Source organism: Camellia sinensis, chromosome 3 (genome assembly GCF_055761805.1).
Source record: "Camellia sinensis isolate YWXY chromosome 3, ASM5576180v1, whole genome shotgun sequence".
NCBI lineage: Eukaryota > Viridiplantae > Streptophyta > Magnoliopsida > Ericales > Theaceae > Camellia > Camellia sinensis.
Genome location: NC_138963.1, coordinates 176,899,219 through 176,926,891, shown reverse-complemented (window position 1 = coordinate 176,926,891; position 27,673 = coordinate 176,899,219). Strand labels below are relative to the sequence as shown.

Sequence of the window (27,673 nt, the reverse complement as noted above, 5' to 3'; positions counted from 1 at the left end):
TTGCCATCACAGAAAATCCCAAAAGACAAAAGGTTTGGGAGGTTTATCAAAGCAGGTCCACCAAAAAGACTCCTGAAGCTGACCTAGGGTTGACCTCCGAGTTGAACACCTACATAAATATATATAAATACAGAGTGGGCGAAGCTCAATGAATAATAGTAAAGTAAATTTAATGAAGGCATGTGATGTAAACCCAATATTTGTCCAAAGTGCAACATTCAGAGTATCCACCATAGTCATGTTAAGCATAACGTTATTCATAATCACATTTTCAGAACAGCCTCAGGCCCATTTATTGCGGAACGGCCTCGGACCCACATGTAACAGAACGACCTTAGGCCCAATCACATGATATCAGTTGTTCAGAATGACTTCAAGTCCAAACATATCTTATCATAAAGAAGATGGAACATCAACATGTCTCCATCTCTCACATAGAACAGAACGGCCTTAGGCCTAATATAATACGGAACGGCCTCAGGCCCAGCATAGTAACAGCTGTTCTAAACGACCTTGAGTCCAAACATATCTTATCAAAGAGAAGATGGAATATCGACATGTCTCCATTTCCCACGGCCTTAGGCTCATAATTTATAAGCAATCCATATCAAACATAACGGCTCAGACCCATCACTTATAACACGAACAGAATGACTTTAGGTCCACATTTTATTTGTTCGTTAACATTCGTCAAACATCCTTTACCATTTGTAATAAGGCATTCTATAACGTTCGTAGCGCATTTATATCATAATCCAATGTCATATATATATATATATATATATATATATATATATATATATATATCATTCAATCGTTCCAAAATAGCAATTAGCCACATCGTTCATATCAAAATAAAATAGAAAATTAAATAAGAACAGATCTTTACAATACAATTACTCACTGTGATTCGGTCGTGCAACGGTCTCTTCTGGCGAGTGACCTACATATTACACACACACAACTTGATAAGTGATTCATTCTTTTCTTAGCTTCTTCTTTTTACTCATTTTTTCGTTTCGTTCAATTTCTATTCATCTTTAAGCATTTCGAGGGGGCTTACATACACACATTAACAGATTCAGAGGGTCGAAAAGATAAACAAAATACATCAATTTCCCTTCCTGTTTCCTGCACGTGCGGAAAGATGTGCCGCACGTGCGGCCCGTATGTGCTTTTATTTCAGAATGTTCAACTTGCTTGCCCTATTTTCCGCACATGTGGTTGTGAGTGCCGCACGTGCGGCTGTGAGTCCTGCACGTGCAGTTGTGTATCCCGCACATGCAGCTGTGAGCCCCGTACGTGCGATTCTGGGCTCTGTTTGTGCAGTCTGAAAATCCAACTAATTCAAGCCTTCCAAAGGCATTTCTAAGGCCCAATTCAAGCACTTTCACTTCAAACACATGACATATAAACATAATAAGCATGAAACTCAAGCTCAAAGAGATCATAACTTACTTTAATTTGATATATAGAACCCTAATTTCCATATTTCCTTAATTTCCTTCATCGTTTCATGTTATACTTGTATATGCTTACATATATGCTTGCATGAGTTCAAAGCATGCAAAGACTCGAGATTAAATCACAATTTCTCACAATCCAACCGAAATCAAACTAAAAATAAAGGAATTAACTCTTTAATCACACAACCCAAAGATTGCATGTTCATTTTTATGAGATGTGTTCAATCAAGATCATAATCCATAAACTCTAACTTTTATGAGTGTCAAAACTTCATTTTAAGTCTTGATTTTAGCCAATTGAAGCAAGATTTAGAGTATTCTAGTTGATTTACACTTGCCTTGAGCTATAATCTTGATTTTCCCCTTTCAATTCCTCAACCCCAAGCTGTAGGTTGAGTTCTCCTCTGCTCTCTCTCTCTTTTCTCTTCTTCCTTCCTCTAGAAGCTCTCTCTCCAGGAGATATTTTGAGTTGTGTTGAGCCTAAGTCTCATAAGGCTCTTATACATATTTGTAGACCACAAATTTTGAGTCTAAGTCTCATAAGGCTCGGATAGGGCACCCTACTCAGTTTCATCACATTTGTAGACCACAAATTTCTCCAAGAGGCACTTACATTTATCACAAATTATTGTGTCTTTCAATCCTTCAACAAACTGTATAATATTAGAGTGACTGCAAGGCTCAACAAGAAGAGGTGGTTCGATTGCAGTTGTAATCGCACCCACTAACCCTAACATGGCCACATTTTCTCCCCACATTGGAAAAAGATCCAAGCATTCCATAATTTTTCTCCCTTGAAGCTTCAAAGTCTCTGTCGAAGACCCTTTTCCCAGTAGTACCCAACCTTTTTCACTCTCATCATTGGTGTCTAGTAACTCCGACAACTATTTTAGAATCTCATCTTTATGATCATCTGTATGTCCTAATCGGAGTTTTGATCTTCTCATGCTCTCCAACCGAAGCCAAAAGAAATAAATCTTCGTGCAAGTTAAAGAACTTGTCAGCTTTTCCTCATACATGGTAGCTAAAATGTTTTTCATGTGATCATCACTTGAATTTTTCTTGCCAACATAGACCATCTTAAGTTGCAGTCCTGCACTTGTCATGTTCCTCATCTTAGCATTGAATTCTCTAATCCAATCTATGTTGTTGCTTCCATAAATGCAAAGGTTTTGGTCCTCTTCTACCTAAAATTAATGTGTGATTGGTACAAAATTACAAAAAAAATCTTGAATAAATCAAATCTTTGTTCGAAGTGTTGATTTTACTTTTATTTCATAATCTGCTGCTATTTTTTCTATTTCATTACTAAACTATAGATTTCGTCTATTACAATTTCTTATATCAATTCATAGAATCCAATTGGAGACGGTCCGTCTAAATTAATAATGGAAACAAACCTAACTTAATGAGCAAAAAGTAATTTTACAATTTGGATAACTTAAATTAGACAACCAAACACACATCTTCTTACTCACATTTTATTTGACTACTTACATCCTACAACCAAACACTCACCTTCTTTTCCACCTCTCATTTCAAAATAGTGAGTAAGAAAAGTGAGTATATGGTTAAATGGTTTGAGTTAGTCAAATTTTGAAATGACTTTTTTGCCTATCAAATTAGGCTTTAACGGTTACTAATTTAGACAACTGTCACCAATTGGACCACATCACCTAATATTAGAAACTCTAGGGAATAAATAGATTAAATTGATAGTTTAAGGATGAAATAGAAAAGTAAGCCATAGTATAGTAGAAAAAAGTGAAATTAACCCTTGTTTGAATTAAGGATGCCTCAATATAAAAGTTGAATCGAAAGCATACCCACTTTGCTACCAGAGGATCAATTCCGTCAAGTAATAGTTGGAGATTCCAAGTTTCTTCTTCCCATAGCTCATTTTCTCTTGAAGTAGAAAAGGGAAAGGCCATGGCACCCCCGATCAAGGCCATGTCAAATTGCATTTAAGTTTGTAACCATACCTTGTGTATCCAATACTACCATTAAGGGCTTCTCTTTGAAATCCCATGCTTGTTTAATGGATTTCACCACTAGTGAGCTGAGTAACCATGGTCACCGAATTGAAAACCATGGTAATGAGTTTGATAAAAAACCAAAATTCTGTTCTTCTACATCAGTCCACGTATCCGATGATGGAATGGGAACCCATACAATTTCATAGCTTTCTTGTAAATTCACCCAGTGAGGATGATCAAACATCTGTTTCACCAACAAGAGTAACACTTCTATAGGGAGGAGCTCTGGCCTTGAGACCAAGAGTATCACTACCTTGCTTTTCAGTTCAGACAACGCAAGCTGTCAAATAAATCCAAAGCTCATTGTTATTTAGTGAAGTAAATGGCTAATGAAGGATTAGAATGTTTCTGTTTTCGACATCCCAAATATATAGTTCTATTGTATACAACAAAAATTGCAAATGAGCCTCTGGGGCCACAACCACCATGTCAACTTTGATCCCGACCACTCACGATTGGTTATATAGGAAAAAGTGCGACTTGACGTGCCAGGAGTGACAATGCATTAAAGCAAAAATGGTTTTAGCTAAAGCAGGACAATCAACTGTGAACGATACTAGAAATTTCTAGAGAAAACCTACCTTTGCTTGGGAGGAAGAATCCTTCAGAGGCAAGCTATCCTTCAAAGCAAACAACATCTCAAGCACCTCTTGGTTATCAATGTGGCTCTCCTTAGAGAGATCCAAGAGCTTGTTATGCATCTTTGTCTCTATAAGACACATAAGGGTGAAAATATGAAATTCAAAGTTGATAGTGTTAGGAATTGAAGAACACCTAATCAAGATCGGTGAGATACAAAAACAAAGAAGAACAAATAAACAAGGATTGTAAATCACATGCACACACAAGATTTTTGTGGTTCACCCCAAAATTAGGCTATAGATCACAAGTGAGTAAATACCCATATTTCAAAATTCGGGGTTAGTGTCCAATACTTATCATGTTCCAGATTTTCCAACAAGTAGTTCATTTCAACATTGAAAGGCTTCCATAGGTTTTGAAGAACATTTACCTATCAGCTTATAACAAGCATCCACCTACCGCCTGAGGTGACTGCTTATGGTGCTCAACCTACCCACCAAGCTTGAGAGGTCCCATGAAGCAATGGTTACTGAATTTGAATTCCTGTAAAAAAAAAAAAAAAAAAAAAAAAAAAAAAAAAAAAAAAAAAAAACATATTACTTCATTATAGCATACAAAATACCAGTCACAAAAATTAATATTCTTCATTGGAAATAAATTGAATTCATCACATTCATAATTATCTTGTGATCCCTTGAATATTCAATAGAAACGATAAAAGTAAACAACAGAATTCAACATGTGGTGACTAGATTGAAGAGAAAGAACATGCACTTGCACATTTTCCATGGCTCTCAAGTCTTTGATTTGGGAAGAGCATATCAAGGCACTTCTAATGATCCAGTAAGTAGCCATGTAGATCTGAGAGTTTGTAGTGCCAATTGCCTCACAATCCAGGATCACATGATTCACCGGCAATTCTTCGAACTCAATGATGCACTTTGTCAAATCTACAATCATTTTCATCAACACATTCAAGACCTTAAAAAGATGCTTCAACAAGCACAAGTCCTTGGGCAACTGCTTTAGCAATGCAATAGATGCTGCCAAGGGATTGCAAGGGTAAAGCTGTATTATGAGCCAAAATTCACCATAGTTTGTTGCAAAAGCTGATAGCACTAAAACTGCTTTTGCATCCCATTTGTAATGCCTTAGCTTGTCAAACAAGACCATTGCCTTTGCGTGTGGATTCCCACCCATGGAGTAGTTGAAGAGTATCTGCAGTCAAAATTGGTATTATGCATCCATGATTCTATACGACACAGAATCCTCTGTTTCAAATTTTCCTTTTCTCCTATTCCAAAATACTCATAACTATTGGATCATGTTTCAGGATTTCCGCATCTTGAGATTCTCATATGATACAATATTTGTGGGTGTTTTCAGACAAGGAAACAGAGATTTGGAGGTAGAAAATCCTTAGCCAATTTTATATATACATACAACAAAAATACCGATCTTGATCCTCTTCATTGCATCATCAATGATTGTGAAAGAGTCACATCAAGATACCTTTATTTCATTCAAAAAACAGTTCAGGAGAATCAAAAATTCAAAATAACATTACAATTACATACTGTTGATTTGACTTTTAATGACATGTTGCAACCTTATGCATTGTAATGGAGATCTCCATTATAATCATGTAATGGAACGATCTAAATCCCAACAACACTATGTACCCTGCAAATACTCCAAAAATATGTCCAGAATTTTAAATGTGTATCAGATTTATTGTGTGTGAGCCATAGATTCAAATTTTGGGCACTTTTCTGAATATTTTTTCTGGGTACATAGAATTCCAATACATATACATAAGAGAGGGAGAGAGGGAAGAAATTACCCCGTGTGAGACTTTATAGATGGTGTGTCCCAATGTTTCTTCTGATCCAACCACCTCAACGTTGCATATGCCACTCTTTGCAATGGCACCATCATGTGCATCGGAAACTTGAAGCAAGGTCTTTGGTGCTAAGTAAACATTCAAAGTGGACTTTAAGCTATCCATTCAATTGTGCTTAGTAATGTGTAGAATATTTGAATGCTGAGTTTTGTGACGTTAGTTAGTAACAGTGGGCCTGCAATGTAAGCCTTGATGGTTAACAACTTTGATTAATCGTGACCTACCAATTCAGACTGATTAAACAGGCAAACCATTACAAATTCAGAAACTGTCAATCCTCCTTTCTTTAAGTCAAATGAAAAACCATAGACTTATTCTCGTTTTCTTTGTTAACGTCAGTAGTTCTTCAATCTACTCTCGTGTCTCTGAAGTTCATGATCCGTATCACGGTGCAATATACTTTATTAAGGCACTGAACCCTTGAATGGAACAGTAACTCTTGGACCCTCACATATGTCTTGCCGTTGGCATTTCTGGTGATGCAGTTCAATACACTGAAACAACCTCACTAGAAATGGAGGAAAGGCAATGTATGCCCACTCCAAAGCCCATGTTAGCGAGACCCTCGTGTACTGAGTCACCTGGACCCTTTTTAGTTTTCCAGATCATCAACAGAGGTTACTGAAAACTAAATTTTATAATGTCTAATTAACCACTACTATATGATTTATGTTAGTGTGCAAGACCATTGACATATAAATCATCAAATACCATACACATCGGTAAGGCTGTATACATATTGCCCTCTCCAGATCCAATTTTAGCAGGAGCCTCATGCATTGAGTGAATTGGGATCCTCCCCTTGCACTCCCTCCTTGCAGGGCCTTTGAGCCCACTTTTAGGCCCAATTTTGATAATCCAAATCGTTCATATTTTAAGATTTATTCAGTATATCATACCTGTAAAAAATCAAGTTGATCGGATATCAGAAAGCATGTGTTCGGAAAACTGTTTATTAAATTCTTTAAAAAAATAGTTTTTAGTTTGATTTTTCCGAGCACATGCTTTCTAATATTCGATCAACTTGATTTTTTACAGGTATGACATACTGAATAAATCTTAAAATATGAACGTTTCGGATTATCAAAATTGGGCATAAAAGTGGGCCCGAAAGCCCTGCAACGAGGGAGTGCAATGGGAGGATCTTGACTCGCATTGAGCAGCCCAGTTTACTTTAGTCTTTCACATCATCAACAGAGCCTACTGAAAAATTTTCTTGTTCCTAATTAAGCACCACAAAATGATTTATCAAGATCATTGACATATAAATCATTAAAGACAATATATATATATATATATATAGATGAATTTAAAAAAATTACAAGGCCATGGCAGAGGAAGAGGGTTGAATTAATACTTCAGATTTAGCATAAGACATGATGTTCTCCATTGCACGAAGCAAAAGCTCAGAATCAAGGTGACGACCATCAGGGTCGTGGGTGAGCAGAATCTGCTTTATTAAATCTTCATCTGGAGAAGTTGAGGAATGCAACGGCTGGTTTTCACTCGCTAGGAAGTTCATGGCCAAAGAAAGTATAAGCATATAGACTTGGTTGAGAAGTTAATGGCCTTCTGAACATCTCCTTTTGCTTTATAGCTCAAAAACCACAACACGTTCGCATACTTTGCTTAGACAAATCATATTCTCATATTCTCTCCGTCAAACAGTAGCTGTGCCAACCTCTAACAGTCAACAGCTGAAGATGTTGGTATGCCGAGACTTTCAAAAGTAGAGTTGAATGATTGAATCATATTTCAGGCCGGAAAATGCTGTGCAAATTAATAAAATTTTAAAAAATTTCCTACTCGCAAATAAACTTTAGAATTTGAAATGGAAATCATTAAAATAATATGACATGTAGTAAAAATTTATAAAAGTTGATCGTTTGTATAAAGCATTATTGTTCACAATAGTACCACAATAATTCTAGTGAAAAACTAAGAAGGTACTTGAGATTTTATGCTTTGTCTTTCACATTTTACTAGACAACACATGAGGAATAAAGGCCAAATAATCATTTCAAGTGGATCCTGTACTATTTATTGGGCAGCAATGTTACCCAAAAAAATGTCTAAATTTGAAATGTTGATCATATTAAAAATGTGACCCATATCACATCAAATTTAAATCTACATCACACATTTAAATTTTGAGTATTTTTTTAAATAATTTTTTTAAGTATATAGTATTTCTATTTCTTGACTTATAAAAGCACGCTGTAATCAGAAGAGCAATACCACAATCTCATTTCCATTAACCCAAATTTCTGAGGAAAAAAAGGGGTAAAGATTGTTGTCCAATCTTCTTGGCATGTAATTCGAGAGGTCGACAAAAGCAAAGGTAAGAGGCGAAAAGGAGAAAAAAGTCTCTTAGAAGTTTCACTATCATTTGCTCCAATGGACAATATTATGCACCTAGAAAAAGTATTTCAAAAATAAAATGTGTTAAATAAATTTATTTTATATCTCGGTTACTTTTCAAGATTTTATTTTTTTTTAAATAAGGTCTCGTTTGGCAACAAACCGGTTTAGTAAAAAAGTTGCTAAAAAGTCAAAAAGCCAACAACTCATATAAAAAAGTCAAAGATTCTCTTTTCTATCTACTTTTTGCACATCTTTTCATAAAAAGTCAAAAAGTCATTCCAAACATACTAATTTTTTTTAGTTCATATTTTAGTCAAATAACTAAAAAATAACTAAATTAACCTGTTCTCAAGCAAGGCCTAAATAACTTTTTCGATGCCAACTAGGAGTAAAGAATCACGTACTTAAAAGCCGCAAAGAGCTAATACAGTTCACGATTAAAAGCATATCAAGTTGCTTTAAAATCTTGACCGTGAAGTCCATCGTGACCTTGAAGACAAACTTAAATGGTTATAAGAGCAAATGAGATTCTGGGGGACCTTATATTATATTCCATTTTCTTTTATATTGATTACTTTTTCCATTGCCACCATGCCAAAAGCAAAGCAACATTTCAATTCTCCATAAAATTTTTAAAAAATAAATAAATATTTAAATTCAAGACCAATCCCCTCACAGCTTAAGAAATTGGGTGATCACAGATATGAATATCTGAAACTCTACCTTTTTTCAATGTCCTAGTCTTTATACACTAGGCTCTGTTTATTTTTAGAGGTAAAATGGGAAAATTTATAATGAGAGGATTAATAGTGAGAGGATTGTTAGTGAGGGGATTAAGTAAAATTGTGTTTATTTTAATAAGAGTTGTTGGTGTAAGAATTGTTAAATTATTTTTCTATAAAATAATAAAACAAATAAAAAAATATAAAATCATTAAACATTAATGTTAAAAAAAAATGCCCAACATGTAAAAAATAAAATAAAAAATAAAAAATTTCTAGAAAAAAAAAGTAAAACAAATAAAACAATGATTTTTACTTAACAAAAAATATAAAAAATTAAACATTAATGTTCAAAAAAAAATGCCTAACATGTACAAAATAAATAAAAAAATAATTCAGTGGACTATTTTTCTAATACCACATTCACCTCTTCTATCACAATCTCCCTTCCAAGGCCTATCCTAATTCCAATGGAAAAGAAGTCCCCTCTCTATTTCTCAAAACAAACGTAATATATAGTGGGTCTCACCTCGCTATCAATCACAATTTTCTCTCTATAACCCCAAACAAACAGGGCCTAGTTGTGTTCTTGAACAAAAGCAATAGTGATAGTATGGGTAGAGCTGATGTAACCAGTTAGCCCTATCTCTTTCTTTTTTGCACGACTTTATTGATTAGAAACATCACATACACATACTTCGAGACTACAAAATAATTTTGGAGAATCTAAATTTTCTATCGTGGAAGTTGTATTTGTATGCTGATGAAGAAAAAAATAATAATTTGTTTGGAGTGTCCTAAGTAAGTGCACTTTTTGTCTTTTTAGACAAAAAAGTTGAGGAAAAAAAGATGGATGTTTGGGTTAACTTTTAGACTTTTTATGAAAAAATGTGTATTAAAAAATTATATAAATAAGTGTATAGGAGAAGTTATTGAGTAGCCCGTGCAGTACCTAAGCAGTGTAGGTGGCTGGTTAGAGGTGGAAAACGGTTGCCTCCTTTTCGGGTTTGAATTGGACGGTGTTGTTCAGCCCGTGTGGGCCCACCACTGGTCCCATTTTGCTAATCGGAAACGTTTAATATGTAAAACTCGTCGAGTACTATATGTTTGTAAAAAATCACGTTTATCAGATATTGATAGCTATCTGATCGTGTTAGTTTTTTGTCAACCGTTAACTATAACACCATCTATTTTTTATACAAAACTGATTTAATCATGTAGCTATCCATATCCGATTAACGTGATTTTTTACAAGCATATAGTACTCGACGAGTTCTACACAAATGGTTCGGATTATCAAAACGGGACCCGTGGTGGGCCCTCACTGCTTAACATTACCCTCCAATTTAATAAATATATATACCTATTTTTTTTCCCCGTTGACAACCTTTCCATCAATTTTCAGTACCAGTCACGTCTTTGTATTAAAATATGTAATAAATTAATTTTTTTATGGTTTTAATTTGTGAATAGTGATAACTTTTTAACTTTTTTAGTGACTTTTTGACTTTTTAAATTTTTTTAGAGATGTCAAACTAGGCCTAAATAAAGATTTTCTTTTTGCCTAATCATCCTTTATTATTAGAGCTAGTTTACTTTTCATGAATTAAGGGCATCTCCAACGGTTGAATAAATTTTTCACTAAATTTGAGTAAAAAAAAAAACGTTTGGCTCAATTTAATATCAATCACTCCAATGGTATATTATAACTTTCATCAAAACGCACTAGACGTTCGGGGGGATGACCGGCCGGTTGATCGAAAAGAGTAAAATCTGTACAATTCTGTAGTTGAATTTTCAAGCTTAAGGGTCATCCGGGGGGTCGACCTCCCAGTGTAAAATCTATACAAAATTTTGCGAAAATTGGTCATCCGATGGGTCATCCAGTAGTAAAAATACAACAGTAATGAATAGTGTTTTGGTGAAAGACCCAGCACATTCTCATTTTGGTGAATCTTTTGGTGAATTCTCAATTTGATATCCATTTGGTGAAACCATTGGAGTCATAAAAATGATAATTTTTCACCAAATTCAAATCTGATGGTGAATTTGGTTCACCGTTGGAGATGGCGTAATGAATTATCCATCCGGTATGAATAATATTAGGGATCATGAAAAAAATATTATGAAATGTATCATGAAAATTTTTCATCATTTGGTTAGTGTGTGATGTTTTATTGTAAGTGTAATCTAAAGACGGAGAATCTTTTATGATCATCTTCATGATATTTTTTTTATGATCCTAGGATTACTCATCCCATATTCCTCCCATCTACAGTCAAATTCCATTTACCCACGACCATCGCCAATCGTCTATGATCATCCAATACTCCTCCGATCGCTAAAAAAACTGTATAATCCTCTCTCTTTCGACGCCACTCACCACTGAAGAGGAAAATCAGTAAACAACAAAAACCACCTCTCCTTGTGACGACCACCGCTATTGCCGGAGACCCAAGCTCGAACCCCCTATTTCCTATCCTCCTCCATCTTTCCTCATCCTCGTTCATCACTTCAGTCATCGTTTCATGCTTTCCTTCGAACTGGCAAGGTAAGATTGTTTGTTTTGATTTTTGTTATTTTGGAATCAGAATTTACGAAATCATTGTTGTTTTGATTGTTTGTTTTTTTGTTCAGCATCGACACTCATCCTTGCAAGGTAAGATTGAAGCCTCTCATCTTTTCTCTACGTTTTTGTTTTTGTGGCTGTGTCTGTTTTAATATTTACAATTAATTAAACCCATTGAATAAGAAATTAGTTTACCTGTACATTAATTTTTTAATTTTTGAATAAAAAGAAACGTAATGAGGTTATAGAGTTTCTGATTGAAGAGATATGTAGCTATTGACTAATTGTTAGTCTAAAGTGGAAACAGAGGAATGGACTTGATAGCTGAGGACATGGAAAAGAAAGGTAAGAGGAGACTCTGATTGTCATATTCTTTGTAATTGTAAAGATATAACGATTTGGGTCTGGCCATTTTCATGGTTTCTAAGTTTCCTGTTATTTCTGACCATAAAGACGGGGAATTGTTCATAGTGATTTAAAGATTTATGTAGTATCGTATATGTAATGTAATGTTCATACTTAAAGATGGCAAGGATGTTATTTGTTGAATTATATGTACATTTCTGTTGTGCTTTGACATAACCATGAAATAAAGGTCTGTTTGTGTGGAACTGAATTTGATTTTTGTTTAATTTCTTTACATTTTCAGTGATTATACCATACTAAGTCAGATTTGATCAATGTACTGTAAGCAGAACTAGAGTGCAAACAAGTCTTATTTTCTTGCTTGATGTAAATTACATTTTTTTGAGAAATGGTGTAAATTACATTGATGTGTCTTCTTCTTCTGTTAACTTTATTTGAAGACACTCACTGCCAATCTGTTGATTATGTTGTTTCAGTACCGACGCTGCTCCCTTCGAACTCGCACTCGGTTAGTAATTTTAGTATTTTTTTTTTCAGTCGCTGTTGATTATATTTATTATGTTGTTTCTCTCTTCCTTCTTTCCTTATAACCCTTTGAACTTGGCTGTTGATTATAGCTGTTTTTGTTTTTGGCTGTGTTGGATATGGCTGGGTTTGTTTTCTGTGAGGGAAAACAAAATTGTTTTTTACTTCCCTATATCATCCCAAGGTTTAGTCATGGAATTCTTGGGTGCTTCAGTTTATTACTGCTAGAACAATCTTCTGTGTAAATAAAATAAATTGAAACTAAATCAAACAAAATAAAATAAATAACTTATAGAATTTATTTTATCGAACCGAATGAAAAATAAAAGACCAAGTCGAGTATGTGACACTCTGTCCTTAAGACAGATTCGCCCCGTTACGGTGCTTACGGTTATGTGGCGTCTATCTCCCGGAATACAATGATCTTCACAAATTTGTAGTAGCACTTCAAATAAATTTGTCCAGCGAACTAGAACCTAGTGTTCTATACTCTCTTTAATTTCCCTAAAAATTAATATAAAGAATTTGTGCAAATAAAGCAAGAAAATGAGGAGAACAAAAATTTTCTAGATGATTTTCAGACTGATTTCGGATCCCCAAGACTGCTGGAAATGGTCTGAATTTATAGGCAATCCAAACTGACCCGAATAGATGCTAAAAGGAAGTGAACATGTGTGAAACTGTTTTGAATAGATATGAGTCAAAATTCAAACAGATCTACAACTGCAACAGTTATAAAACTATCCAGAACTGCTGGTAGTTTTATTTTCCAATCTGTTTGAAACTTAGCAGTAATAAACCTGTCCAGAAAATCTGAACAGGTATGAAAACAGCCGAACAGATGCAGTTTAGAATTTTGAACAGATTTGGTCTCAGTTGAACCTGTAAACTGCAATTTGAATTTGTCTAGTTGTCAACAGATCCGAAAAACTGTTTGAACGGTTTAATTTGTTTAAAAAATTGGACTGAAAAAGTAACAAATGGACAGAAAAATTAAATTCATAAATGAATTAATTTCGATAAGTTTTTTGGAAAAAGTTCAAATAAATTTCTCAAAAATATTAATATTAGAATCGACCCGACCTACACCTGCACCCAGCTCAGCAGGACAGACGGCGGCGCGTGTGGTGGTTTGGGCTAAGGTTCACTTTGTCCATAACTCTTTCCTTCTACAAACTTGGGGTGCCCTTTGGGGCCCAACCCAAGTGTTGTAATTTAGAGCTTATATACTCAACAAAGCTCTTTTAAAGTTTCAATGTGGGACAACTCATTTCAAGGAAACCCACATTTAATTCTTTAAATGTCCATTTTACGAACCCGAAAACGACGTCAAGTTCCCATTCACTCATAAATGGTTTTGATGAACCGTCTTCACCGTGTGACTTGCTATGCGGCAAGGAACACGTCACTTATTCGGACCCATCCCAAAAGATGTTTAGGGCCTACTCAAAATTGGGCTCAAAGTTAGCCCAAAATAAGCCTATAAACCATTATTTCCAACAATTACTTCCCTGTGTGCTTCAATTTATCAGTTTATTACTTCCCTGTATCAGTTTTTTGCTTCAGTTTATCAGTTTATAGAAAATCTGTTATTGTTTGCTGTGAGGAAAAGGTAGGAAAAATTGTTTACTTCCCAAAATTGTTTTCTGTTATTTAGTGCAGACATATTAATTTGTCCTTCACAATAACCTATTTTGCTACATATTAATTTGTCCTTCACAAGAACCTATTGTGCTTGAGTTTATTAAATAATTTATTAGATGTTTTTGTTGTTTTATTTTATTTAAATTTTGTCCTTCACAAACTTCACAAACTATAGTATTGATGCTGCTCCCTTCGAACTCGCACTCAGTTGGTAAGTTTAGTATTTTTTTCTCAGTCACTGTTGATTATGTTTAGTCTTGGAATTCTTGGGGCATACCCCAAATACAAGGGACATATACCAGGACCTAAAAATATACAAAGCTTAGTTGAAGCAAAACAAAATAACGAAACGAACAAAAAAACTAACCAGACAAACAAAAAAGAAAGCACCACAAATTTGTTCAATCACTACATACAATAGGGGGGAAAACAAATTTTTTTTTTACTTCCCTATATGATCCAAAGGTTTAGTCATGGAATTCTTGGGTGCTTCAGTTTATTACTTCCCTGTGTGTTTCAGTTTATCAGTTTATTACTTCCCTATATTAGTTTATCACTTCAGTTTATTAGTTTATAGAAAATCTGTTATTGTTTCCTGTGAGGGAAAGGTAAGAAAAATTGTTTACTTCCAAAATTGTCTTCTGTTATTTAGTGTAGACATATTAATTTGTCCTTCACAAGAACCTATTGTGTTTGAGTTTATTATATAAAATAAATTATTAGATGTTTTTGTTGTTTTATTTTATTTAAATTTTGTCCTTCACAAATTTCAACATGATATGTATAAATTACAATTACATTTTGATCCGAACATTATTTACACCGTGCCTTCAGGCACGGGGATATGCTAGTACTAACATATTATAATAACCTATTATATAATGGCCCCGTTTGGTGTAGCTGTTAAAACAGCTTATAGATTATAGCTTAACAGATTATAGATTATGACTTTAATCAAAAGTTATTAATCTGTTTGGTGCAGCTGTTGGTTTATAGATTTAAGTTGCTGAGTAGCGTTTGTTAAATAAGCTGTGAAATAGCTTTTTCAATTAATTTTTATTTTTTGTTTGTCTACATTTCTCATAAATAATAATAATAATAATCTATAGTCCATTTAAGTCTTTTTCTATTTTTAAAAAAATAAAAAATAAAAAAATTTAAGAATATAACCATAAATTAGCAGAAACTGATAATCAGAAGTAAGGGGTGAGCAGCTTCTCAGAATTAATTTTTTTGAGTTAAAATAAACTGTTAAAATGAGAAGTTGTTTGAAATAAGTTTAACCAAACAATTCAAAATAATTTTTTCAAAGTTAAAAGTCATAAATTGATTCTGAAAAGTTAAAACAGACGTCCCAATTGTACATTAACATTTGAATAACATATTATAATAGGTTATTATATAATATTAGCAATAAAAATGTCTTGTATCCTTGGTCTTTCTCGTTTCATCCTCTCGTCCTGCTTCTAGAAACATACTAAAACCCAAAAAAAATTCTCGAGAAAGTTTTTGTTGCACATATTTTCTCGAGAAAGTTTCGTATCTATGGAGCTGGTTTCTGCGATGCAAAGCAGATCTTGTTGTTTCCCAGTAAGCTTGCCGACAACTACTTCAAGAGAATATCTTCCTTCTCTCTCTTTTATCGGTTTTTCAAGTCAAAGGCCACAAACTTTCGCTTCTAAATTTGAAGGCAAGTATATCGTCCTTCATGTGAGCTTCATCATTTTATGCTCCGTTGTTTGGTTACTGAGAAAGTGTAGCAAAATATATAATATATCAAAGAATAAATTTTCATGATATACATGGAAACAATGTTGTTGAACTTGGTTTACTTTCATTTTCCTCAATTATCTAGAGAAATAAACAAATATTCTATTGAAACTTATTAGAATTGACATGTGCTCATGCTGTATATGTTTTAATCAACTTTTGAAAACAGAATTGAAACCGTATGTCAATTGATAGTTGAAAAAGAAGGTCACTTTTGCTATAATTGCAGTATTGTTTGCAAAAAATGTTATAGAGGAATAAAATTTTGACGAGGAAAAAAGAAAATAAAAGGATATTTGTGATGGCTGATAGCTGAATTGATATTGTTCTTCTTCTTAACCTTTTTATTTTTTTCTCATCTTCTTCCTGTTGCTTTTGTTAATTATTGTATTACTTATTCCCATTATAACTCTTTGTAAATGTGTAACCTGTTTGGTAATCCTAGTGGTTTCACTAGTCTTTCCCAACCTTTCTGAAAATTAGACATTGGTTGGGCATTGATTTGTAATTAGTATTTTGTGCACACTGCACATGTACAGCCTTTATTTTTTGATTTTTTCTGGTTTTTTTGGTTGGCACTGTTTTTTTTTTTTGAAAAAAAAAAAATTCAGGTTTGATTCTTGTAACAGAATAAACCATAGGTTTTAATTTTGTCATTTTAAACACTAATCTTTTGATTTATTTTCAATCTAAAACATATGTCTATTTTTAAGTAAAACCAATAAAATAGAGGTATTTTAGTATTAAACTCAATGAAGAAGGATATTTTAGACATTTTGTATATACTAACATTGAGTTTAAAGGCTAAACTACTCTTCTTTTTTTTGTCAGTTTTACTTGACGGCCATAAGCCAATGGTTTATATTGAAAATAAATCAAAAGATTAAGTTTGAATTGATGAAATTAAAATTTCAAGATTTATTTATTTTGTTTCTAAGAACTTTGGGGTTTTTTTTTCCCTGTAATTACCCCTTTTTATATTTTTATAACAAGTTTATAGAGCCTTTACTGCTCAGTAAGCATGTCTTATCTTGTTACTCATCAAATGAATCTATCTTCAATTGAGTCCAACTCATGGCCCCATTCAAGTGTGTAAATCAAAGTACAAAACATGCAGCGGATAAAATGTTTAGATCATACCTCTTTGATGATAGAACCTCGTGGATAAATCACGTACTTCCAGAGTCTGATAAACCAACCCAGCAGTGAAGTGATATCACAGATTGAATATCACCCACACAAATCACAGTGCAAATGACTTGATCGTTGTTTTTTGGAGAGAGTCAGTATATGGTTAGAAACAGATCATACGTTGTTTCTCTCTTGGTTACCCATAACCATATATCAGATATATAATATATTATTATATCTATCCATATCAGTTAAAACTGATAATATCTGTATCTTGAGTGGTTATCCTAAATAGGTTTGAATTCAATTTCAAAACCTATTTGGATAGGATTCCAAATTCAAATTCAAATGGTCATGCCACATGGGCGCCCATTACTAACATCTCCCACTCGCACATGAGTTGGCATGACACTGCCACATCTCTATCTCAATCTCCCAAAAAATAAACAATCTCATACTAGCCACTGCACCGTGCGACTGCTAAGAATACCTGCATGTAGGAGCTCTATACTAGAAACTCAAAATGAGCCAGCATAGAGACATCAACCCAAAAAGAACAGAAATAGTGTCTCATATACCCCAAACCCATCTAATTACACCGATCCAAAAAAAAATCTCTAATCCCTCAAAAAGAGCATGTTTGACCCTCTTAATTCTTGCAATATATTCACACTCAATTCGCCTCTCATACAGAGCGATATGAGTTGCCGGCAGTGAATATACAACAGTGGTGTAATACTAGATGATCTTCCCTTTGCACTCATGCCATTTAGTTTAGGATTGACCGCTTTCCCAGTGATGTCCCTTAAGGCCGAATCATGCATGACCGCAGGCAACATACCAAAGTAGCAGAACATCAACCCCTTACCTTATGACATAGTCAAAAGTCACAAAAGGGTACATAAATGAAAGTCATATCAATAATGACATGTAAGACTCACACGGTGAGGAAGCAGGGATCCATTCTCTCACCTCATTACTCGGTCGCCAAGCATATATAGTATGAATACATGCTACGGTGGAGTAACTCTTCCATAAAGAGTGATGTCATACTCAATACACCGTACAGATATTAGTCTAGTCGCTTTCTAGCGCCTAACCCGAATTCTCTATTTGCTTGCCTTCTAGGCGCCAAATGAGATCTCGCATCTGGCTAATCATAACAGGTACAACATGGAAAGTGGGTACTATCATCCATGTTTGGTCCTTAACACGACCTCATCTTGGTTGTAACCAAGGCGACATGCATAGTGGATTATTTAAGCCTCTCTTGGCTCCAAATAAAAATAAGCCACTAGTCTCAACCTTGCTCGCTCCTAAGCGCCAAGGGCGATTGCTCGTGTGAGTGAGCCAATCTTGCCTGCTGACATCATCATTTGCTAATCATTATGACACAAACCATAATAGTGTCAACATCCCATCATCTCAAAATAAGTGATCGATTTAAAAGAAAATGACCACAGCTTGCGCAATTATAGATTCCAAACATAAGCCATATCAGCACCTCTTGCGATAAGTATATACAACGGAATCTACCATGTGCGCCTCACATGAAATGATTTAAGATCACTACCTCTTGCGCAATAACCTCTCTAAAGATATTTTTTGTGACCAATTTGCGTTCATTCTTAATGCGCCCAACTAGCGCAGATGCGCCCAACTAGCGCATTGAATCTTACAAGGAGCAAATTAATATGCTTCTAGTAAAGCATTTTATCCACAGTCTAATGAGCAAGGTCAATGTCTAAACAACTCAGTTAACCATTTATCAAAGATAACACTTATCATGCCGAATACGCCCACATAGCGTACTTTAGGCTCCCACAACAAAGAAAAGATCAAGGAATATAGGTCATCTGTTTCTCCCAAAGACAATCTGAGGATTCACTCAATAGCTAAGGCTCTGGCTTTTACCGATAGGTAAGTCAATGGGTTTGCAATTTTGCATCTAGAATCGTTCTAGGATATTCCTTATGTAAGTCATCGAAGACAAACCGAGAATTTTCCTAAAACAATCCCTAAGGATCGTACATCCGAGCATATGAATTACATCACCCATGTCCATCATATCTAAAATGGAGGACTGCCCACCCTAGGTGGCGACAACCTTTTAAATTCCTGGCTTATAATGACTAAGTAAGGAAAAAACTTCTTTTGGACCATTGATCATGCCTCAGTGGTCTTCATTGATCATCGTTGGCCTATCATGGCTTGACGAAATCTAAGAACCACTGTTTGGATAACTGCTTTAGGTTGTAAAAGATTTATTGGAACCAGCAACCTTTTTGCGCTCCTAACTTTTCACCATAAAAGCAGAAGGTAAATCCTTACGGATCTACTTATCCAATTCTCTAATGAAAAATCGGGTCACAATGTCCACAAATCAATGTTCCGAACTTATGTCAATCATAGCCTAAGTCAAAATAACCTCACTCCCCAGGAGGAAGTCTTCTCATGGTCTACACTTTCCTCAATGGTGCGACCATTCGGTATCTAGCGAGCCTTATGCCTCAACAATGACTATCCAAATTACGCATAACTTTATAACAGTTTTGCGTCATAATGGAAAGTCAACCAAATTATAAAAAATAGTTAATCCTCAAAGACTTTGTCTTAAACTGCGCAACATTGATCCACTTTCTAAAAACAGGGGACTAGAGCCTTTGGCATTATCCTAGGCTCTTTATCATCTTGCGGAGCAATCATGAATGTTTCCCTCTCAATCACCCAGTGATGACGTGGAAAATTTTCACATTTGCTACCACGCAACTAAGAATGTAGAGTATTCTGCTCTAATGGAGTAATCCATTAGTAGGCACATCGCTCCTACTGTCCCTAGGATATTAGAAATTTCTTTCCATTCTCAACTTGGCTACATAGAGCGTTATGCTTGGAATTCTCTATCTTGTAGAGTTCCAAAAACTCTGTTCACGTCACCTTTACTAATAAAACTTTATGTGACTTAGTTACACTACCACAAAGCTGCTTACCTATATGCACATGACCCGAAGGGTTTGCATGACCGCATACAATAATGCGCTATAGAACCCTAGGTCTGAACTTCGCAATCTTATGAGAAGTAAAATAAAGATAAGCTGCTTAACGGTTACAGATCGCCCATAGATGGCTCTCCGCTAACCCATTACTCAAATGGAGTGTAAAATCTGATATGGAGGGCACTTAGTTAGGGATATAGGCAACAAACTAGTGCAATTTCCAATTGGGAAACATTTTCCTCCATTATCCACCTATCATTAACAATATTTAATTCCTTATCTCTACTACACAATTGTGTTGTTGAGTACTAGGAATAATCAATTTTCTAAGCACCCATCTCTCTTCACAGAGTTTTCTAAAAAATAACTCAAATAAATATTCGCCACCTTGGTCAAAACTAAAAGCATGAAAGCTGTTATCTAATTGATCTCAACCTCATATGTGCAATGTCAAAAATCATCTCAAAACTTTTGACTTATGGGAGATCAAATAGTCTTGACTCAGATGCGTATCGTAATCTATAAATGTGTCGAGATTGAGGCTTAGCTATCATACCCTCACACATATCTAGTCACAAATATCATAGTGGACTAAATGCGCCAATACAAATGACCTTCTACGGCTTTCCTACTTACTTGTGCGCACCCATTGCGAACAAAGTTACACATTCACATGAGAGCAGGATGTCATAAGCGAGTGGGTTCGAGAAGGCCTACTCAAACCATCGTGTCATCATCTCATTAATGTGATTAAGTATAATAAGCCACTGGTTCATGACCAATGTCATAAACTAATTCCAATCATCTTAATGTGTGAGTTCTCAAAGACAAGTTTTAAAGGTTTAGGCCCAACTAGGTAATGACTCACGACAAAGTCATATTCACTAGATCATAAAAGGGATGTCATGGAGATATCAAGTGCGCCTAAGTCGCAAATTTAACTAGTAAGTGCTAATCCCCTGCACCTTCAAGTCAATTTTATTCTCCATACACTTTACTGCATCTAGTTGAAAGATGACGATACTCATCTTGCCATATCTATTTCTCGCTTCATAGTTACTTGCAATTAATTCTACTATCCACAAGAAGGAGAGAATAAGCTATCAACTATGACAGCTCCAAAGTAACTTAAGCGCGAATTAGGCTAAAGAGTCTAATTCAACACAATGCTCTCACAAGTGATGCGTCAAATTCTTAGAGTCATAACAACTTTGTCGGCCTTGACCTTTTCATCACTATGCCGCAACGTTTGCGCTTAGTGTTAAACGTTATTAAAAAAAATCGTTAGCCTAGCTAAGGAATTATACAAAGAAGCCCCTCCTCATGTCTCACACTCAAGTGTGGAAACAGTAAGTGTCCAGACTTAGACAAGTTGGCAATGCTAATAGATTTTGCAGCCACTAAGCGCTAATCTTTTCACTTAGTGTTAATAGATTTTGCAGCTACTAAGCGCTAATCTTTTCACTTAGTGTTAATAGATTTTGCAACTTCTAAGCGCTAATCTTTTAACTTCACGTGATATTTCAATGCACACTATTATAGTGCATGAAATTTTGCTCCATCCAACTCCCAATAATTGGGTAGAGAGCAAAACACTGCTCATACTGGCTACTCGTCTTACACTTAATGGCTAATTTATTTAAGCTCGCATTTCTAGGATGACGTGACTCTTGAATGTTACTTCATCCAATGATGTAACATTATTTACAAATCAAATTACAAAGTCAATCCGCGCAGCTCATTAGTCAAGATCATATACTGATCTATTGAGGGCTTACTAATTTCATAACTCCAAAACTCGCCAACCAAAACTACGTAGTATGCCGCTAACCATAGCGCACACATTAGTTTTTATTGTGCCAAACAAGGCACCAAAACCACGGCGACTTTGAGTCATATTTCCTTACTTTGGCTCAATTAAGGTTTGACCTAAAGTCTCCAAGACTTTTGCTCATCTAAAGAATGGGATTAGTTTGTTCACATTTGAACAACTCTACTAAGTCTAGGTCAATCAAATTAACTTCCATAAGTTAAATCAATTTAGAGAGAAATTCGCATTGGGATTAATTTGATTAGCATAATATAATTTTGCCGCAAAAATCTAAATTAAATAGTGACAATATTACACAAGTCGCAAGATCGAAAATCCGCTATGCTCGTAATCATCTCTTGCGCCACAGGTGACAATTATCCAAAATTTAATTTAATTTATGCGCAAAATATTGGTTTTCGGGAGTTAATCTACAAAGATTTCTCTCAACCGAATAACCTCCCACTGACTATGGCATATACAAAGCATGATAAATTCCATACAATAGCATCTTAATGTAAATTTACAAATAACTCATGCTATATTCATTTAATAATGGAATTCTAATAAATAAATAATCATGCTCCTCTAATTACAACATATTACAAACTCTAAAAAAAACATATTACAAACTCTAAAAAAAAAATATGCTGTATTAAATATTTAAATTATGCCATAACAGAAAGTACATCATCCTGAAATTTTCTAGAATTTTCTGGTATTTTCTGGTATTTTCTGGAATTTTAAATAACTAATAAACACACATAAAATCAGAAATAAATATTCCAGAATCTGATAAAATGCTATAACTATACCAGTAAATAGTAAACTATATCAATAGTCTACAATAAAAAATTCAGCCCCAGAAATTTAATCATGCAACACCATATGCATTTTAAAGCAAAAATAATGCATTATTATTTCAGGAAAAATATTTTTTATTTTCATAAAATTTTCAAAATTTTACAAAATGTAGAAAAATTAATTCTGAGTCTAACGATACCAACCATGCTTAAAACAAAGCTATAACGAATAAATTATGGCCAATTAACGCAATTCAGAATTAAAAACAAACAAACAGAGCCTTAGAGCCAAGCCAGGCGGGAAAAACGGCTCGGCTCGGCTCGGCTCGGCGCCGCTCAGCGCAACTCGGCGCAAGTCGGCTTAAGGGGCGGCTTGGCGCAGCTCGGAGCGGGGCTCCAACACGCGGCGCGCGTGCGAGGCGCGGACGGCGTGCGCGTGGACAGCGCCGCTGACGCGCGCGTGATGGCGCATGCAGGGGCGTCTGGCGCGTGTGGACGCATGGCAGCGCGTGGGCGCGCGTGGCTGCGGCGTGATGGCGCGTGCATACCATGCGCCGCCTTCCAGGGTACTGACTGGTCCGATTTTTATACTGCCGGACTTCTTTTTTCAAAATAAAACCGTTTATGGTATGAAAAAAGACATTAATGAACATAAAAAAATATTTATGCTCTTAATCTAATCAAAGTAGATTTTTTTTTTCTTTTACAAACATTCATGTATATAATGTAAACATACACATGTAAAAATATACACATGATTAAAAAGAAACACGAAAATATCCATCAATGGCTCTGATACCAATGTAAATCAAAGTACAAAACATGCAGCGGATAAAATGTTTAGATCATACCTCTTTGATGATAGAACCTCGTGGATAAATCACGTGCTTCCAGAGTCTGATAAACCAACCCAGCAGTGAAGTGATATCACAGATTGAATATCACCCACACAAATCACAGTGCAAATGACTTGATCGTTGTTTTTGGGAGAGAGTCAGTATATGGTTAGAAACAGATCATACGTTGTTTCTCTCTTGGTTACCCATAACCATATATCAGATATATAATATATTATTATATCTATCCATATCAGTTAAAACTGATAATATCTGTATCTTGAGTGGTTATCCTAAATAGGTTTGAATTCAATTTCAAAACCTATTTGGATAGGATTCCAAATTCAAATTCAAATGGTCATGCCACATGGGCGCCCATTACTAACAAAGTGCTTCTTCATGCTCATAAAATTCTTTTTGATTGTTTCTCTTACCTCCATAAAATAAATCTAATTGAATGACAAGGTTAATTAAGACGTACGTAGAAGCCAGTTGTGATTGATTGTGGTTTTCTTATACTAGGTTATTACTTGCTAAGTAATCCGGTTAGCGTGCAGCGGTCTTCTCTCACAGCTGTAGTTGGTGATACAACTGTAGTACCAAATGTGTCATTTTTTGAGGAATCTAATCCCTCATCTAATCATGGAGTGCTGGAAAAAAAATAGTGACGAGTGTGATGGAAATGATGATATTGAGGCTTTGGATGACCATAAAATGACTCGAATTTGTGACAAGCTAATTGACGTTTTTATGGTTAACAAGCCCAATACAACAAACTGGAGAACGTTAATAGCTTTTAGCAAGGAATGGGACAATATCCGACCTCACTTCTACAAGCGTGGTCATGACCGACAGATAGTGAGAATGATCCTGGTATGAAACACATGCTATTACGGCTTGGAAGGAAGCTGAAAGAGGTGTCCTTTTATAAACATATAAATATGTACATACATGTATCTTAAGGTCAATCAAAGTGTGGAACAATAATATGATATTGGTTGTTTCCTATTCACTGGATTAAGAACAGTTATTTGAGAGCAAGTTGATGCTGTAATTTGTTTGTTCTTGATCTCAATGCCTACACTGTACTAAAATGGCATGAAGTTGCCCTTCGCCTGTGAGCATCAGATGCCATACTCTCCTCAAAATGAATTTGTGTGCATTGAAGATGTTTGATTATGCAATTTCACGTTCTCCTTGGCTAACAGTACTACTAGTTTTAATCTACGTTATGAATCAACCATGCTGAGTCTGGTGTGACCATGTTAGGTTTAATTTGAGTTTGTGTTTATTGGGGAATTCACTTGAAACATATTTTCCCCAGTTTGATAATGATGTCCAAAGACATAATGAACTTCTTGAAGTGATCAAGGGGGCACCATTTGAGATCGGTGTCGTCAAGATTTTACAAAAGAATTCTTTATGCATCTTCACAATGTAATAGAATCTTATTACGACAATCCAACGAAGCAAAATGGTAGATTAACTACATCTTGATTCTCCCTGTTAGGTTGTTCAATTATTTTTCACTCAAGTCTTTATTGCCCTTGTCACAACCCAAAACCGCCCCTAAAAGTTTTGGGCATGACTACATCAGAAACGGACATAAAACCGATATATGTAACGTATGGGGCCTGAACGGAAGCACTTGATAACAAAAATCTATTCCATTGAGCTACCACTATTATGCCAGGACCACACATCACATTAGGTAAATAATATACAAAAAAACTTACACACATATACCTCGACTTAGCCCCACAATTGGGCGTATAACAAAAATATTAATGAAAGACCACCAAAGCATAAGCCAAAAAAACTAATAACACTTTACAAATGTACGGGCTTCAGCTAAGTGCCTAGACACACCGAGGTTGACAAGAGAGAGACGAGCCTTAAGGGTTAGGACTGGTCTCCTAGTTGATTACCTACAGAAACAGACGAAATACAGGATGAGTGAAACTTAGTGAATAATAGTACATAAATAATGTAATGTTTAACTTGAGTCATAAAGCATATAATTGCAGAGGCATATGATTAACTACATTCTGTAATTACTTCCAGAATAGCCATGGGTCTTCAGATACAAAACAGCCATAGGCCCAGAAATAACGGAACAGCCTTTCAGCCCAGAAATATATACGGAACAGCCTTTCGGCCCAGAAATATATACAGAACAGTCTTTCGGCTCAGAAATATACAGAACAGCCTTTCGGCCCAGAAATATATATCCAGAACAGCCTTTCGACCCAGAAATATATACAAAACAGGCTTTCGGCCCAGAAATATACAGAACAACCTTTCGGCCCAGAAATATATACAGAACAACCTTTTGGCCCAGAAATATACAGAACAGCTTTTCAGCCCAAAAATAACAGAACAGCCTTTCGGCCCAGAAATAACAGAACGGCCTAGCGGCCCAGAAATAACATGTGTATGGACTCAAGAGGTGGCTCGTACGGATTCTAGAGATGGCTCCCACCAAAGTGTAGCACTTAGTTCCGTACAACACTTTGCTCCATACCAGAAATCATCGGAACAGATTAACTTCAGCATCATACAGAAAGTACATACATTCTTCCCATTATTCACATGAATTACCATCGGTAATATAGGTTTAACAGAACATTACTGATAATTGTTAGCAAAAGGTAACACATTCCAGAGATACAGAGATACCATAGGTCCATAATGCACATACATTCCATTTATTCGTTGTGAATCAATATAGCTAGCTTGCAGATAATAGAGTATCAATAACATTTAGTAACAGAAGACGCATGTATCATGACGGTATGGTCAATAGAGACAAAATAATTCATATAAGAACGTGGGTCATATAATGGTGGTAGACCTTTGTGTTCATATTATAGGTCCTGAATAACCTTAGATTCATGTATTATACAACCGAATAATCTTCGATTCACACAAGTACCATCCTTTCTGGATGAACATAAGTTCCATTTATTTCTTAAGAATGACGTAGTTTGCTTATCGATAACAAAGCGTTAATGTTCGTTAGTGACAGAGCAGAAAGGTGCCAAGGTCATACCGATGTATGCAAATCTTCCAGCATTTATACAAGTTCACACTGATTCTCAACCGATATAAATGTTAATGTAATCATTTACACAGAACAGAGCGTTAGTAACCACAGTCATTAACGGTAAGTAAAATGTACATTTGTCGTACTATTACTCACAATGCGTGGATGGAGCGATAATCCCTCCCAGTAGGTGCCCTACATATGCATGCCACCCAAGAATTAGTTCGTTTCATTTTTAAACTATTTCCTGACTCGTTTTACTTCGAATAAGTTTACAAACATCAAAAAGCATCAAATACTGATTTCAAGCATATCAGAGGGTCAAGCACGTAAAACGAAGCAGACGAGATTTCCCGGCATGGGCCGCACGTGCGGCCGTCCCCACTGCACATGCGGACATGTACTGCACGTGCGGTCCCTCCTCACCGCACGAGCAGCCATAGGCAGAATGCAAAATCTCATTTTTTTCTCTTGCCCGCACGTGCGGCCATGACCTCCACACGTGCGGCCGAGCCCCTGTTTTGGCAGTCCGAAACTCACACAAAACCCAACTTAGAGAATACATAGCAAGGCTCAAAATAGCTCAATTTAACACAAGTTTAAAGCTCAAAATCACATGAAAAATCAATCATAAATCAACTTAGATTCTTAATCACTTTGAATTCATGATTCACAATCCAATTCCATGGAGTTTCCAACTTCCTTCCATAAACATACATACACTTAGCCATTTGTTTACATAGATGATCGCAAATGACTATTTAAAGAAATAAAATGTAAATTCTCACTAAATGGGTCAAAATAATTCCAAATCCATCAAACATAAGAGACATCACTCCAATTAATCACTTAATACATGCTTGACCCATATTATAAACCCTAACTTACATAACATGGAGGAATTCCTTTTCAAATCAAAGAGAGGGATCAATTAGAATAGATTAAGCATACCTTGAGTTGAATTCTCTATAAACCCTCTTAATTTCTTTCCTAATCTCTGCCTTGTGGGACTCTCTTCTCACTCTCAAATTTCTTCTCCTCTCACTCTCTCCAGGATAATTTCTAAGTCAAATGGTAAAGAGGACATAGATAGATATAATATGT

At 35.3% G+C, this 27,673-nt stretch overlaps 2 protein-coding genes across 5 annotated transcripts in view; one reads left to right on the top strand and one right to left on the bottom strand.

Annotated features, from left to right (window-relative positions):
• Positions 1-2,260: 2,260 nt before the first annotated feature.
• On the bottom strand, positions 2,261-6,838 carry LOC114259456 (protein SIEVE ELEMENT OCCLUSION C). 2 transcript variants are annotated; one of them, XM_082921522.1, is made up of 5 exons: positions 5,928-6,838; positions 4,515-5,302; positions 4,084-4,211; positions 3,293-3,782; positions 2,261-2,653 (listed from the first exon to the last, which is right to left on the bottom strand). In XM_082921522.1, exons 1-2 carry the CDS (start codon positions 6,090-6,092, stop codon positions 4,787-4,789), a joined length of 681 nt encoding a protein of 226 aa, XP_082777648.1. In that variant the 5' UTR covers positions 6,093-6,838; the 3' UTR covers positions 2,261-2,653; positions 3,293-3,782; positions 4,084-4,211; positions 4,515-4,786. The 2 variants fall into 2 exon arrangements, with proteins under 2 accessions (XP_082777648.1, XP_082777650.1); XM_082921524.1 differs by having other exon boundaries at positions 3,297-3,782.
• Positions 6,839-11,343: 4,505 nt separating this feature from the next.
• LOC114257339 (uncharacterized) overlaps positions 11,344-27,673 on the top strand; it is a 33,080-nt gene continuing 16,750 nt past the window's right edge. Inside the window, exons 1-3 of one of the 3 annotated variants that reach the window (XR_014364801.1) lie at positions 11,344-11,624; positions 11,711-11,987; positions 12,485-12,516. Coding sequence is in view for 1 of the 3 variants with exons in the window: in XM_082921526.1 (XP_082777652.1) it covers positions 15,723-15,867 (145 nt within the window). In the remaining 2 variants the exon portion in view is untranslated. Of the gene's footprint in view, positions 11,625-11,710; positions 11,988-12,405; positions 12,517-15,586; positions 15,868-27,673 lie in introns of those variants that run through there. The other 2 variants (XR_014364802.1, XM_082921526.1) reach the window with 2 other exon arrangements.

What these genes read in the sequence shown, in the direction of transcription:
- LOC114259456 (XM_082921522.1), bottom strand. Translation starts at nt 6,092, where the DNA reads ATGGATAGCTTAAAGTCCACTTTGAATGTTTACTTAGCACCAAAGACC. An exon ending in TCTATAAAGTCTCACACGGG is followed by an intron (nt 5,303 to 5,927) that starts GTAATTTCTTCC and finishes TTTTGACTGCAG; the next exon opens with ATACTCTTCAACTACTCCAT.